Source organism: Notamacropus eugenii, chromosome 3 (assembly GCF_028372415.1).
Source record: "Notamacropus eugenii isolate mMacEug1 chromosome 3, mMacEug1.pri_v2, whole genome shotgun sequence".
Lineage (NCBI taxonomy): Eukaryota > Metazoa > Chordata > Mammalia > Diprotodontia > Macropodidae > Notamacropus > Notamacropus eugenii.
The window spans coordinates 287,223,117-287,239,250 of record NC_092874.1 but is presented as its reverse complement, the minus strand read 5'-3'; the positions used below and the strand labels follow the sequence as shown (position 1 = coordinate 287,239,250).

General features: G+C 41.3%; 1 protein-coding gene across 6 annotated transcripts in view; it reads right to left on the bottom strand.

Annotated features, from left to right (window-relative positions):
* Window positions 1-16,134, bottom strand: part of CHST11 (carbohydrate sulfotransferase 11) — a 398,541-nt gene that overhangs the window by 178,307 nt on the left and 204,100 nt on the right. For all 6 annotated transcript variants that reach the window (XM_072655793.1, XM_072655797.1, XM_072655791.1 and 3 more), the window contains one exon: window positions 814-899. In XM_072655793.1, the coding sequence (XP_072511894.1) occupies window positions 814-897 (84 nt within the window). In that variant the 5' untranslated portion in view covers window positions 898-899. The remainder of the gene's footprint in view (window positions 1-813; window positions 900-16,134) is intronic.

Sequence of the window (16,134 nt, the reverse complement as noted above, 5' to 3'; positions counted from 1 at the left end):
CTTGACCACAAGAGATGGCTGGGCATCTTTAGGGTTAATCATCATGGCTCTAGGGCCCTCTAATATTGTTCTCACTCCCTCTACTTAGAGGCATGGAGTGGACTGGAATTTATTCAATGCAAAGAGTAACTCTTTTCATAGTCAACAGGCACTGGAAACGTTTATTGCCTTGTTAAAGCTACATTGAGACAGATTTATTAGGATAGTCACTTAACAAAAAGCCCCAACACGCAAATAATTGAGCATTGCCAAATGTGCTGAGTGAAGTATAACTCAATGGGTAGTTGTTAGATTTTAGAATCAGATGGAGAACTTGCCCACATGAAATTCTTTCTCCAACCTTCTGATGGAGGTAGTATTCCCCAAAAAACTCTAGTGAAGCAAGTCCAACTGATAGAACCAGTTGCTCAACCCCCAAATTCCCATTGCTAAGTTTGCTATGTTTTCCCAGTGGCCTTTGGAATCAGTCTATACAACCCCTAAATTCCCATTGTTACATTTTTTTAGCAGCCCTTGGAACAGCAATTGCAGTTTTGATCTGACTTGTCCAATCTTGGCCTCATCTGACACATAAGTAGAACTCCAAATCTAGATAACCTACCAAGTTCTGAGAGATTTGCTTTTTCATTTCTCACCACAAAGATCCAGTCTATACAGGAGAATAATAGTGAAGTAAGACCAAAGAAGGAGGTGAATCCTTGGCAGTAGCAAATTTTGAATCCAAACTGGAAGTTACTTTTAAATCCTTCAGCAAGACGTATCTAAGTTGGAGGCACAAAGACAGGACTGAAGATATGATAGTAAAGCACTTACCTGAGTTGGGTTGTACAGTTCCTGAAGCGGGCTCCGGGAGCCCTTCCGACAACAGATGTCCATTCCAAAAGGATTCCTCCTCATGACTGAGAAAAGAGAGAAGATGGGATTCATTAGCAGTGAAGAACACAGAATACATTTTTTTATTAAAAGAGAAGAGAGAGAGAGAGACAGGGAGAGGCAGAGAGAGGGAGGGTGGGATGTTGTTTGTCCTTCATTCCTCAAGAGGACTATGACATCAGGAAAGTGGTGCCCTGACTTGAAAGTGAATTAGATTTAAGTGAGAGAGGGCTGTGCAAAGTCACCAGCCTCACTTTCTTCTCTGGAGCCATCTGGTTCAGTGGCCAGATATGGATCAGGATAATTGGGGATGGCCCCCAGATGGGGAGGAGGAAAGGAAGGAAGGAAGAGATAATGGTCACCACCCAACTTTCCCTCTGCTAAAAGCTCCAGCTGCATTGATTTCTCAAGGACAGAGAAGCTGCCAAAGTCTTTCCCAACACTCCTTCCACTTGCCTGAAACTTCCTCCCTCCTTTCTCACCTCTAAGGCTGAGCTCAAGCACCACGTTCTACATGCAACCTTTCCCTTTTGCAGCTGCTCATGTCTCACCCTCACCTCCTGTTGCCTTGTACATATTTTTATATGCTTATTATACACATGTTGTCTCTTGCTCATAGACAGTAAGTTTCTTGAAGGGAAAGCCTTTCATCTTTCTGCCTATATCCCTAGTGACTGACACATGTGCTTAATAGATGATTGTTGACTGAATGATGGGTAGAGATAACATTCATGGTGCATGTGGCCAAGAAAAATGAATATTCTTGACACCATAAAGGAAATGTCACAAACAATTTGGGGGTGGGAGGTGCGGTGGGGGCTGGAATACGGATTCTACTACTGACATAGAAGTCATCTGACCTAGTCTCACAAACTTACCTTCTGATACAGAGTAAGGTACTTCACCTCTCCTGAGTTCATGTTTAAAAATGGGATAATAACACTTGTTCTGTCTCTCTTGCTGTACATTTGAGATCATAGATTTTAAATCTAGAAAGGTCCCCAGAGGCCACTGGTACAACCCCCTCATTTAGCAGAAGAGAAAAGTGAGACCCAAAGAGGTGAAACAATTTGCCCAAAGCCACACCAGTACAAAGGAGCAGATTCATGATTTGAATCCTGGATTGCTTCTTCTGCCTCTTAATCCCCTACTTTTCCCTCTGTACCACATTCTTTCCTTGTTCATAAAGGAACACACGTTTAGAACTACAAGAGTCCTTAAAAGTCATTGAGTCCAATCCCTTCATTTTACAGGCGGGGAAACGGAAATACAGAGAGGTTAAATGTCTTGTCCAGGGTCACAAAGCTAATGTCCGAAGCAGGATTGGAACTTAGGTCTTTCTGATTCCAAGTCCACTATCCCACACTACTCGATGAATGTTTACTGATGGTGATCAGACAAGATAAGATAGACGCCTTGGAGGAGTCATGGTTGCTATGGGCAAAAGGGGCTGCAACTCAACACCAACATTTGTTTAGGACTTAATGGCTGACAAAACACTCCTTTCGAAACCTCGTCCAAGAGTTTGCCTGGTCAGTACAAAATATATTCCCTACATATCAACCAGCCCCATGAGTTTCTCTAATTTATATTTGAAAAATAAGAAGAGGGAAGGGGAGAGAAGGAAAGCTTTAGCCAAACATAGTATATAAAAGTCATTAGGTCTTGAACAGCCACGATTCAAAACACTAGTTCTTTGTTCCTCAACAGTTGCCCTGGAAAAGAAAAATTCTACTGTTACTTTCCTTTAAATTTATTGCTTTGCTTTTTCATTTCCATGAAAAATGAGGTAAGCACCCCCTGTTTCTAGGATGGGACACAAGGATGCAATGGCTGTTCTATGGAGAAATACCAGACATGGTAGCTCATGCCTGTAATCCCAGGGGTGGGGGAGGCTGAGGTTAGTGGATCAGGAGTTCTAAGATGCAGCGGGCTAACCCAATCCAGTGATGGGTTAAGTCTGGCATTGTGGTGAGCCCCTAGGGATGGGGGCCCACCAGATTACCTATGGAGGAGTGAACTAGCCTGGGTTGAAAACAGAGAATGTCAAAGCTCACATCCCAATGAGAATAGGGTTGGGCCCATGAGTAGCCCATTCCTGTACTTCCAAAGGAAGGAGGAAAGAAGGGTAGGAGAGTAAGAGGGTAGGGGGGAAAGGAAGAAGGAAGAAAAGGGAAGGGAAGGGAAGGGAAGGAAGAAAGGAAGGAAGATACTGAGCCTCTCTCTGTTCTTTGTGCAAAGGACATTCCATTCCTTCCCGTTGCACCTTTGCAGTGGCCATTCCCCATGTTTAGAATGCCTTCTCTCCTCACTTCCACCTTTTAAAATCTTCCTTCAAGATACAACTTAAGTATTTACTTTCTACAGCCTTTCCTGATCCCCCTTCCCTAGCGGCTAGTGCTCTCCCTTTCTGATTACCTTTTATTTATTTGTATTTATTATTTTAACATTTATTCAGTACTTACAGATATGTGTGTATGAGTTTCTCTCTCACACTCACTCACACACACACACACACACACACACACACACACACACATCTCACCCATTAGAATACATGCTCCATGAGAAAAAGCACGGTATCATTTTTTTGTATTTGTATCCCTAGTACCTGACACACAGTAGGCACTTAACAAATGCTTATGGAATGAATAAAATACCTGGTATGATGATATGAAAGATTATAGTCATGTCATGTGAGGTTTCACCTGCCAAACACCAGTAGACACTATATCCCCAATATGTCAGCACTCAGGGAGAGGAACAGCTAGTGTGAAAACTCATCCACAGAATCTGTTAAATCCGATTTTACAAGCGACAATGCTATTTAATTGGTTTATTTTCCTAATAAAAAAGAATTTAAAAAGCCTTGCCTGTAGGAGGTCTGTGATGGGAACCTTCTGCTTAGAGCCTTGCTCTTTCTGCCATCACTTCGGTTTGAGGCCCCCTCCCCATTCAGTTTCTTCTCTCTGAGGATGCTCTCCCCCCCACCCTCTGTCTCTTGGAATGCCTGGCTTCTTTCCAGACTCAGCATTACCCTCTTCAGAAGGCCATTCCCAGTCCCTCCAAGGCTACCTTCCATCTGCTCTGAACGCATCTTGTACATAACTTTTTCTCTCCCCCAGCAGAATATAAGCTCCTTGAGGTAGGAGACTGCTTTTTGCTTTTTACTTTATCTCCTCAATGCCTAGCACAGTGCCTGGCATAGAAATCATCCTTAAAAATGTTTGCTGATTTATCCAATCTTCATTTCTAGCTCTTCAGATAAGAAAACCAAGCTATGAGTCAGAAACCAGTAACCTACAAAGATTCTCTGAGAGACTGTGAGTTGAGGGCAGGGACTCTTAATTTTTGCCTCAGTATCTCCTCCATCTAACACAGAGCCTGGATTAAAAAAAACAAACCTAGAACTGTGGTTTCACCAACATAGGGAATTCTCAGTAAGTACATTCCATCTACCAATGTCAATCTTTAGCTCCTACTCTGCAACACATAGTCTCAGAGAACTGTCTGGGGCACAGACAGCAGGGTCACACAGCTAGTAAGTCAGCTAGTAAGTCAGTATTTGAATACAAGTCCTCTGACTCCAAAATCAAAGATCTTTCCATATCCCACACTGCCTCCCCTCCCACCCCCCACCCCCGGCCACATCTCTCTGTGTTCACACTTACAAAGGCAGTCAGCATCAGAGTTGGGATTCAAACCCAGGGCTCCTGATTCCATATGCAACCTGGGGTTCTACAATATTCAACATTTTTCACATGAACTAAGAGTCTATTGACCACCTTTGAATGTTATCTCAAGCTACTTACCCACTTTTCTTGAATTTCTGAAAAACAATGAGCTCACTGACAATAACATTGACCTCAGCTTCATTACCACCTTTTGGACATTACCATTGGGTCTAACCAGCATTCTCTCTCTGGAACACCCCTTTGCCCTTCCAGCTCTCTTCTATCAGGCATGAGTTCCTACTTTGGCCTCCATTTTGGAGAGGGGCCCAGGCTGGTTATCTTTCCATTGCTAATAATTTTTTCCTACACCCTTTTCAGCTACCTTGTATGTGTTACTTCCCCCATGAGAAAGTAAGGTCCTTGGGAGCAGACCTCTCTTCTTTTGTCCATTAGTATCTTCAGCAATTAGCATTATGCCTAAAGGCTTAAATAAATGTTTATTACCTACCTACTTCCACCCTCCTTCCTCCAAGTCACCTAACAAATCTGTCTTTCAATACCTTGATTACAGGTAGACATGTCATCAGGAAATATGGCAGACCAGAGAGGAGTCATTTGTGGATTCTGATCAAAGAGTCATAGAATGTCACAGCGGGAATCCTTGAATGCAGTCTTAAGCTCTCCTTCAATGAAAGACTCAAGGTCACTGCCAAAAGCTCCTGAAAGATATGCTTGAGGTATGTATCAGTGTCCTTTCCATTAGCTTCCAACACCCTCTGGGTCATTCACATTTATTGCTTTTCTCCCTTCAAAAATCCCATCAATAAACCTGAATCATGCCAATTTTCATCCCATCCCTCTGGCCCAGCAACAGCATCCTGGCATCAGACAGAGACAACAAAATGACAGGCTCTTAATATTGCTTTCCTGGGACCTCTTGAGTACATCCATCACTAAACAGAATTGTTTCCACTCTAATTCTCTTAATGTGCCATTTCACAAGAGTATAGAGGAAGAAAGTATTGGGAATATGGAAGGCTATCTTAAGAAGTGAGTAATTCTTGCCCCTCTCCTTCCACATGCACAAAGTTCAATAGTTAGTGGTCTGGGACCTGAGCCCAAGTCTTCTGAGTCCCAACTCAAACCTCCTTCCATTGTACATGCAACCTCTAGATTTGATATCCCCCATCTCCTAATCAATTCCACCTAGATCCCGCAATACCCAAGAGTGGAGCAGGCCCATCAGCACAGTCCAATGAAAGGAGCTATGGCTCCCAAGTTCAAGGAAACTATTCTGGGTCACAGTTTCCTCATCTATAAAATGAAAGAGTTGAACTAGATTGCCTCTGTGGTACCTTCTAGCTCTCAATAAGGAGTTCTTAACCTAGAATCTGAGGTTTTAGGGTTTTTATTTGTTTTTTAGTATTTATTATTTTTCTATATAATTTGTTCCCTTAATAATTCTATGTATTTTACTCTATGCCATTATTCTGAATGGAGGTGGGAAGATCTCCTGGGCTTCACCATACTGCCAAAGGGCTACATGACACAAAAAAAGTTAAGAACTCTTGGTCCAGAATCTAGATTCTTGTACAGGTCACTCAAGTTTCAGGTGCCTCAATTTCCTCATCTGTAAAAAAGGGGGTTGAACTAGATGGTTTTTGAGGTCTCTTCCAGCTCTAAATCAGTAAGATTATGACTGAAGCTAAGTACATAGCAGGTGCTTAATAAATATTTATTGATTAATCTGTAAAACAAAGGGGTTGGATTCAATGACCTCTGAGATCGCCTTCATCTCTAATCCTGTAAGTCTATCCCATATTCTTCAGTATGAATGCTCCTACCTCCCACTCCCACTCCCCTCACCACCCCCCAAACCTTGGCAAAACAACAGCACTGAATTCTAACACAGCTGCTGGCTTTTAACTGATGTCGAAACACCCTGATCTGCTAAGAGCCTGCAGATAATTACTCCCAATTCCAGACCTAGAGGGTGGAAAAGTGGCAATTTTCAGTGGCAGGGATGATTTGACCCAACACGTGGATGAAGTATGGTTATGCCCTTTCTCGCCACATACCAGCCTTTCTCCAAAAATTCCTCTGGCAGAGGGAGTGAGAAGGTTGGCCAAAACTGTTAGGTTACACGAAGGGCAAATAATGTACAACTTCTGTGAGATGGCAATAATCCTACGAGGGGAAACACATCTTCAATTTTCCAGGGTCATCTCTGATCCTTCGTCCCACTTGATACCACTTTCTCCAGGAAGTCCTTCCTGATCTGCCTATATACAAGAAATCTTTCCCTCCCCCACAAAGCATTCTATACTTCATCTAGGCAACTAGCACATTCTCCATCATGTACCTCCCCTGTTGGAGAACCAATTTTCTTGAAGGTAGGGATTATGAATGATCCACCTTTGCATATCCTAGAGTCTAGCAATGGGGTCCTGTATGTGGTTTTGTTGAGGTTCCGGGGCACCCCAAAATGTTGAAGCATGTGATATATGTGTGGTAGGGTTGCCTCAGAAAAATTGCTCAGGCTTTCTCAAAATCAAATAGAGGCATTTATTCTGGGTAAAGCTAAATAGGCTCCTCTGCCTCTAATGGGACAGTAGTTTAAGGGAGACCCCAGCTTAAGCGGAGACAGCTCCTTAAGAGAGACAGCCCCCCAAGGGAGAGGGCTCATTAAGACAGATGCCCACCCCTCCCCTTAAGGGGTATACCTACTAGCCAGGAGAAGCTAGAAATTCTTATAGAGGAAAACCTGCCTTGATTGGGAGAGATGAGGTAACCAGGGACACAGAGGCAAGGGGGTGGGATCAGTTCAGAATTTCCAGCATTATCTAAGCAGGAAGTTATTCCATTGTTCAGCCCAGAGAAGAAGGGCCCCTCTTAGTTTTGGTGTTTCTTTGACCAGTCCACTTGAATCTCATTGTCTGCTAAAGCAGAAAACAACTGTTCTATAAGAAATGATGAAAGGAAAAGTGTTAGAAAAACCTGGAAAGACCTGTATAGAGTGGTGCAGAATGAAGTGAACAGAACCAGGAAAAAAATTATATAATAACAATAATGTGATGGAAACAAACAACTTTGAAAGACTTGGGAACTTTGATCAACACCAAAATGACCCACACCATAGAGTAAAACCTGATTGAACTGAATGAATGAGTAAATAATTCCTCAAATAAAAACAAAGTCCAAGTTTTCAAATCAAAATTGGGAACATTTCCATAGGGTCATTTCAAGGAAAGGGTTCTGTAAACCCGAAACTCCTTGGAAAAATGAGGTGATACTTTGTTTGGTTTTTTGAGTGTTTTTTTTTACTAAGCATATACATACTATGAGCAGAACTTTGTGCTAAGTACTGGGGATGCAAAGGGGCATAGAATACAGTTCCTTTCCCTAAAGCAATCTAATAGGGTGAAGATATCACATAAGCAAATAACTGTATTGGAATATGATGGAACAGAGTAGGTAAGAAATGCAAGAGGGTAGTCTCCTGGGGGAAATGGGAGAGGACAAATCCAATCTAGCTGGGCCAGGAACAAACAGCAGCAGCGCTGATCAGGCTTTGGCATGTGACGTGCTAGAAATGCTAACCATTCTACCAGGTAGACCCCAGGAAGCTGAATGGAAGCTGTTTCTGTTGCTGGTTAGGCTGCCAATTATTCCAAACCAATTAAGAGATTTCTTCCTTACCCAACTAGAGTCATATCATTACATCAACGTATTTCTGGATTCACGGGACTTTAGAGTTCAGAAGGATCATGGTCACTTGAGTTACTAGTACCAGAACATGATCTAGAACTTTTATCTGGACAGAGTGGATAGGGAGCTGGGCTTGGCAATGTGAAAACCATGTTCAAACACTACCTCTGATAGACACTAGCTGTGTGATTCTGGACAAGCCATTTAATTCCTCTAGGGCTCAATTTCATCCATAAAATAATGGTTTTGGATTTGATGTATTCTAAGGTCACATTCAGATCTAAATCTTCAATTTCATGAGCTCTTGGCCCATAGACCAACCATCTTTTCGCCATACGACCCAGGGAATTTGTGTTGTCTTTTAGTTTTGTCACTCACTCACTTCCCAAGATGTCATTTCTAGGGTTTGCAGATCTTGATAGCAATAACCGGAAATGTCTGAAGAAATAATTATCCTACAGATGGACTGGATAAGAGTACAGTGGAAGGAGGGATGGATTTAGAGAGGGAGCCTGTAGGTTTTGATCCAGTTCTTTAATTTGCTTCCTGTGAGAACTCAGGCAAATTACTTGGGATTCAGTTCCTACATCTATAAAGTGGGAGAGAGTTTGGTTGAGGTCTCTTCTAGCTTTAAATCTATAATCTTATGATGACAGAGGTGAGATGCTCCTCCCATCAAGGTACTTAAGTATTGAGCAAGAGGTCTTAACTTGGGGTCTGTAAACATGGTTTTTAAAATATGTATATTTTGATAATTATATTTCAATGTAATTGGTTTCCATTGTTATCCTCTTTATTTTGTTATGCTTTGAAAAATATGACTCTGAGAAGGGGTTCAGAGATGTACATAGACAGCTCAAAGGGCCCGTATCACAAAAACAGGTTAAGAACTCCTGGTAATGAGTGTTAAATATTAAGTGTTTCAGTTGATTTAATTCAGTTACTATTTATAGTGTACCCAGAGGCCTTTGGGCAGCATGGTACCCTTCAGGACTAATGCCATCTACTGAAATTTTCTTTCCATCTCAATTAGCAGTCCCTTCAACCTTCCATCCCTTTAGTACATCACCAATTCAAAGAATCTCTCCTAAAGGTAATTAATATCACAGGCAGCTTAAATCTGAATATCATTTGGGGAAGCCTATTATCTCTCCCAGGTTTTTCTGAGAAATGAATGATAAGAGAAGATGGGCTAATCTCAAGATAGGGACAAGTCATAACAGGCAGGTAGTGAAGGGCTCCAGGGATATTCTTGAAATGGCAGGAACTATTCCAGCACAGAGGATAGACCTCACATAGCAACTACATTGGTGGGAACTATGGATAAGAACTCCACTGAATTAGCAGGTCTAGATGGATGACAATTCATATCAATGGAGGGGAATATTCACACCAATGGGATCACAAAGTGATGAGTGGCCTGTCAAGACCCCCGAAGGATGGTTTTGTTTTGGGGGCTATGTGTTTGAAGCTCTCAGTTCTGGTGGGCAGGTGAATTCCCCCAGATGGAAATACATCTGCAGCAGAAAGGAACAGACATTCACTTCTGAATTCCAAAGAAAGGACCTCACTGCCTTTTAGACCACAACAGTTTTCTGAGATTGATGGTCAAGGAAACCATCCTTGGACTGACTTTAATCACTCTGCCTTAACAAATTAAGCCATAAAGTATGTTAGCTGTCATCGGGAAAATTGACCATGAGGCATATCAATCAGAAGTGACAACCTCTGGGACAACTCTGTCCAGGCTATCAGAAGCCTCTTCTTTCTCTGACCATTGGCAGGAAAGTGTTCATAGTGGTTTGAGTTAGAGTGAATGGAGTCTAATCCAATGGAGGGATTATGCAAATGGCCCAGGGTCACTCAGGTTGTTTAAAAAAAAATAGGTAGGATTTAGGTTTTTAAGATCCCCAATCCAAGTTCTTTTTACTTTTCAACTCTGTCTCAAATATGCCTATAACCTCATTTTTTTCTAAGAAACTATGTAAGAAGAAATAGTCATTTGGTTTTATTATTGAAAAGACAATTCAAGCGATTTAGGTTTATGGGCAGCTAGGTGGTGAAATGGATAGAGCACTGGACTTGGAAATAGGAAAACTCATCTTCCTGAATTCAAATCTGGCCTCAGGCACTTACTACCTATGTGACCCTGGGCAAGACACTTCCACCCTGTTTGCCTCAGTTTACTCATGTGTAATATGAGCTGGAGAAGGAAATGGCAAATCACTTTGATATCTCTGTGAAGAAAATCCCAAATGTGGTAATGAAAAGACAGATGTGACTGAACAACAGCTGTGGGTTCAGAGTTAGGGCTAGAAGGACCTAAGAAGCCATGTAGTCTAAACCTCTCATTTTGCAGATGAGGAAACTGAGGCCATAAGAAGTTAAATGACTCACCCAAAATTGTATAGGTAGGTATAAATACTAGAGTCTAAATTTGGACTCTGGGGTCCTCAGACTCCCAACCAAGGCTCTTTCTCCCCACCATTTAGCACTCTCATTTAGTTTGGATGAAATTATTTTGACATTTTTTTTAGAATTTTTTTTTACGTTTTTAATGCCGGAGGCAGGAAGGAAGTAGATAGGTATAAGGAAGGACTGTAGAAGATATTTAGTGCTAGAAAGAACTGTAAAGGCAAGGTAAGAAGCCTTTATTAAGTGCTCATTTGGTGCCCTGCACTGTGCTAAGTGCTGGAGATATAAATAGAAGCAAAAAGACAGACAGGTCCTGCTCTCAGAAAGCTTACATTTAAATGGGGAAAGATTGGGAAGGTGCAGAGAAGATACTCCTCTAGGCACTTGGTGGCAAAGTTCAGAGAGCCAAAAGCACTACAAGGAAGGAAATGAAGCCTAGGTGACCTGAGACCATCACCAAAATAGAGGTATCCAAAAGGAATTCAGCAATGGGAGAGGGGTTGGAGGGATGTTCCAAGATGAGAAGGCTGCTGAGTCATGGTAGCAAAATCCAGAGAATGGAGCACAGCTGGGATGGGAGATTAACCTTTATTTTACAGAAGAGGAAACTGAGGCTCAGAGGAGCAGTGACTTGACCATTGAAGTAAACAAAAGAGCCAAGATCTGAACCCAAGTTCTCTGAATACAAGTCCTCTTATTCTCCCCTCCATTCTGCCTAGGTTGAGCAGAAATGATCACCATTTGCCAGATAGCTGCATATAGTGGCTCAGGAACATACTCGTCTTGAGAGAAGCCTGGTTTAGGGAAATGAGATGTTTTCTCGAGTCTATAAAAATAAATGGATGCAGAGAGAAAAAAGAAGAACCAGGAAATGGTAATAATCTAAATACAAGGAGTGTATCAGAAATGCGTTAGTATGTTGCTAAAACTAATAGATGACAAATTTCCATGCCACCAATCCAGGACTCAAAATAGCCCGGAGAACTCAACAAATAAACCATATTGTAACTGGACTTACAAGCCAGAGACAGGAACAATTCTGCCCATAATCACGCAGGCATAACTGATCCATAAAACATACAAGTACATTTTCAACATGTGGCACAGTGGTCAGACAACCAGACTTGAACAGGGCCAGAAAGATTTCTATTCAAGTCCTGACTTTGCCCTAGACTGGCTGCGTGACCCTGGACAAATCATTTTCTCTCTAAATCATCCCCACCATCAATTGTCTTGACTCTCATATCCAACTCATGCACAAGTCAAGACATTATCCTCCTGGTATCATTAGGCTCTTCAAGAGCAAAGGATGCGTTACAATAACAGCAATCTTCCTTACTGCCTCCTATCCCTGGACCGGTGATGCTTTCAGTGATCCCACAGAACCTGAGTTTACATCCAAACAGCTTTATTCAATGCAAAAAGCAGTTGCCTTGTCTATCTTTGCAATAATCCATAGAATATTAAATATAATTATAAAAATATAGCAGGATATCAACCTCTCCTTGATCCCTTTCTATCTGAACTCAATCAGCAAGCATTTATTGAGTGTATGATACTTGATCCTGCAGATAAGAAGACAAGGAAACAATTCTTGCTCTCAAAGATCTCCATAAGATTAAAAAAAAAGATGAAATTAAGAAAAAAGATAATGATACCACTACATATGTAGAAAGTATTTATCATTTAGACAATATTTACAGATCTATTGTACATCCCCAATATTTGGAAGTTCAGGCTTATAGAGACTGTCATAGTGACCGCACAATTGACAAATGGTCCCAAGCCAGGACTCAGTCTTCTGACTAATATACTCTCTCACAGCACCAAGAAATTTTAGGTAGAAAGAGAATTTCATGAGTTTTTAAAAAAGAAAACCTACCTCAACCTTCCAATCAGAAATTAGGAACCCAGCACTGTGAAATTGTGAACTCTTGAGCTATGTTGCTGAAATGGTGAAAGTCAGGAAAAGGGCAAGATTATTTTAGCCTGGGTCCCTCAAGTGTTCCTCCAGTTGAGGGCATTTATAGACCAATAACACACCAAAAGCCCACACATGAAGTCACTTCCATTGGCTTTCCCATAAAGAAAAGGCAACTTAATAATGCCAAAATACCATACTTTCCTGAATGACCTTAAATTTTTGGGGGGGAAAAAAGTTTATAAGAGCAAAAACTTCTACATCAATAGGAGGAAAGTATTTAGAGATGGAAGGATGCTCTGGGGAAGGAGCCTTGCTTGACCTTTTTGGCGTCATGGACCCCACGAGCAGTCTGAAGTATATGGGTCTCTTCTCACAGTAGTGTTTTTAAATGCATAAAATAAAATACTGAGGATTACAAAGGAGACTGATTATACAGTTGTCCAAATATTTTTTAAAAAAACAAGTTCATGGACCCCTGCCTTAGGGCAACACTCTTAGTTTACAAATGAGAAAATTGAGGTTCACAGATGTTAACAGACTCACGTCTTGGGTCGAGGAATTAAGGGAAGGAGGAGGAGCACAGAGATCTCCAGATTCACAGGTTCTCAAAGTGGCTGGCTCACTAACCATTTTCAAGGTTCTCTTGCCCTATTTGCAAATGGGCATTTTTTTAGGTAGTAATTTCTCATAAAGATGAAGCTGTGTTACAAGAACTCATAAGAAGGAATTGTGAAATGAGGGTGTTTCCCATGAGTAGAAAGTGAAGTCGTAATAGAAAAGAAGTAATTTCATTCCTTTCTTCCAGAAACTGAAGAATGTAAGGTTTCTGACAGCCAGCAGAATGATTTACATTTTTGCCTTTCTCTTTCCAGTACGAAGCTTAGCTACTGACATCCATTAGGTACACAGTATTTAATAAATGGTTGCTGCAGGTTGTTTAGTCCTAAAGAAGAGATATGAATATGTACCTCCATTACCTCCTATATAAAGGTGGGAGGGTCAACGAGGTCGGAACACTGCATATACTGTTAATGTGTTGGTTAATTTTGGTGAATGACTTTTTAAATTTTTTTATTACAAGGGCAGGAACGTTGAGTAAGAGAGTAGGGAAAGCTGTATACAGAAATAAAAGCAATGAAAAACAAGAGGTATCAATAAAACATTTTAAATAGGGAGGGGAGAGAAATGCTTGTTGGATTGAATTAAAAAGGCATCATCAAAAGAGTACCGAACTTGAAGTCAGGAAAACAGGGCTGGAAGACTAAATAACTAAATAACTATAGGATCATGACCATGAGGACCAAAGTTCAAATCCTGCCTCAGATACTTGCTAGCTGTGGGACTCTGGGCAAGTCACTCTATCTGCCTTGTTTTTTGAGGGAAAGTTATCAACTGTTCACGATAGAGTGTATGTCATGCTAGAGTTATCCCCTAACTCCTCTAAGCCTTAGTTGGCTCATCTGTAAAATGGGGGTGAAAATGCCCTGTGGGCATTCAACTGACAGGTCTGCTCAGAGGGAAGTACTTTATAAAATTTTAAAATGCTACAGAATGTGAGGTATTATTTTTAGAGACGGGCTTTTCAAGACCCTGCAGGAGAAGAGGGATTACCATGTTGAATTAGACAGTGAGTTACCAAGGCAAACTAATCAAGTCAAGGTCCTTCTTTCAGTAGACTTGGTGGGTGGGGAAGGAGAGATGACCTGGAGGAAACCTTCAAAGGGAGACATGGACATGTGGCAATGGACATGGTCATAGGTCAGTCCCCATGGAGTAAGTGAAAGTCACCGTCCCTAGAGTAATTCTGATAATTCTGCAAAGTTCCTTGCCTCTTAAATCAGAGCACTGGTATTTTCAATCTACCAAAGACTCCATCACCATTCTGTTTTAGCAATCTCCACACCTGGGAGGGGCAGAGGCTGTAGCAACATGTGCCCAACAGGGGTCTTCATTTTAGACAAATGAAGACTTAATCTAGGTCCTTGGCTCTGAAGTACTGAAGGTGGGTTTCTATTCTGAAGCTCTTCCCTTTAATAGAAAGAGTACCCAGAGGTTCCTGGGAAGCTAGCTGGTACAGTGGATAGAACACTGGTTTTGAAATCAGGAAGATTCATTTTCATGAGTTCAAATCTGGCCTCAGACAGTTCCTAGTTGTATGACCCTGGGCAAATCACTTAACCCTGTTTGCCTCAGTTTCCTCATCTGGAAAAATCTGAAGAAGGAAGTGGCAAACTACTCCAGTATCTTCACCAAGAAAATTCCAATAGGGCTACAAAGAGTTGTACACAACTGAAAAATGACTGAACTACAAAGACCCTTCTAACTCTAAATTGATGATGCTATGGCATATCTGTATGATCCAGAGCGTACCAGTTCACCTTTTGAGCCTCAGTTTCCTCATCTGTAAGACTAGATGGCTTCTAAAATCCATTCCAGCTCTAAATTTAGGATGGACCTGTGTGACTGAATGAATCACTTCATGCTCTAGAGCCTCAGTTTCCTCATCTGTAAAATGAGAGAGATGACTTCCAATGTTCCTTCTAGCTCTAAAGGTATGAGTTCAAAAATAAAATGATCTGACATTTGTGGAGCACTTTAAAAGGAAAAAAAAGCTAGGTCCCATGCTAGAAGCTAGGGATGAAAATTGAAAAATAAAACCTGTCTTCTGGAAACTTAGATTGTAACAGGGGAAAGAAAAAGTATTTCTGCCATACATTCTCCCCATTTTGAACTTCATAACAACCCTACTAGAAGGTCACTGAATGTTGCTGGGTCTGCTATAACATCTTTCAATGAATCTACTATGATTTGGACAGGTGCGCAGTAACTGCCAGGTTGAAGGAGAGCCTTCAAGACAGCGCTTTGCTCTAATAGTAAATCAAATGTTTCTCTTCATTCGACAAACAAATAACAGCAGGACCTTTTATTCTCTGTATCCTTCCATCAATCTTGTTACTGTAAAATCTGATCTACTGCTGAATATCATTTGTGAACACTTGCCTCTTCTCCATATTCATAGACAGGTATTTTAAATAAGGATGCCCATGCAGATTATTCTCAGAAGAAAAAAAAGATTTTGTGAGAAAAAGCATGAGATAGCAGAAAGATCACTGACCACTAGAAGACACAGAGCCTTGGACTTGAAGTCAGAAAGACTCAGTTTCCCCCAATGTAAAATGGGGATAATAATAGTTGTGAGGGTACAAGGAGATAATATTTGTAAAGTGCTTGGCACAATACTTGGCACATTTTTTGTGGTCACTGAGTTGTTCTTCAGTTGTATCTGAATCTTCGTGACCCATTTGGAGTTTTGGGGCAAAGATTTTATTATTTGGTCATTTTTCAGTTGTGTTCAACTCTCTTCATGGGCCCATTTGGGGTTTTCTTGGCAAATATACTGGAGCGGTTTGCCATTTCCTTCTCCAGTTCATTTTACAGATGAAGACACTGAGGCAAACAGAGTGAAATGACTTGCCCAGGGTCACACAGCTAGGGCGTGTTTGAGGCCAGATTTCAACCTGACTCCAGGTCTGGTGCTCT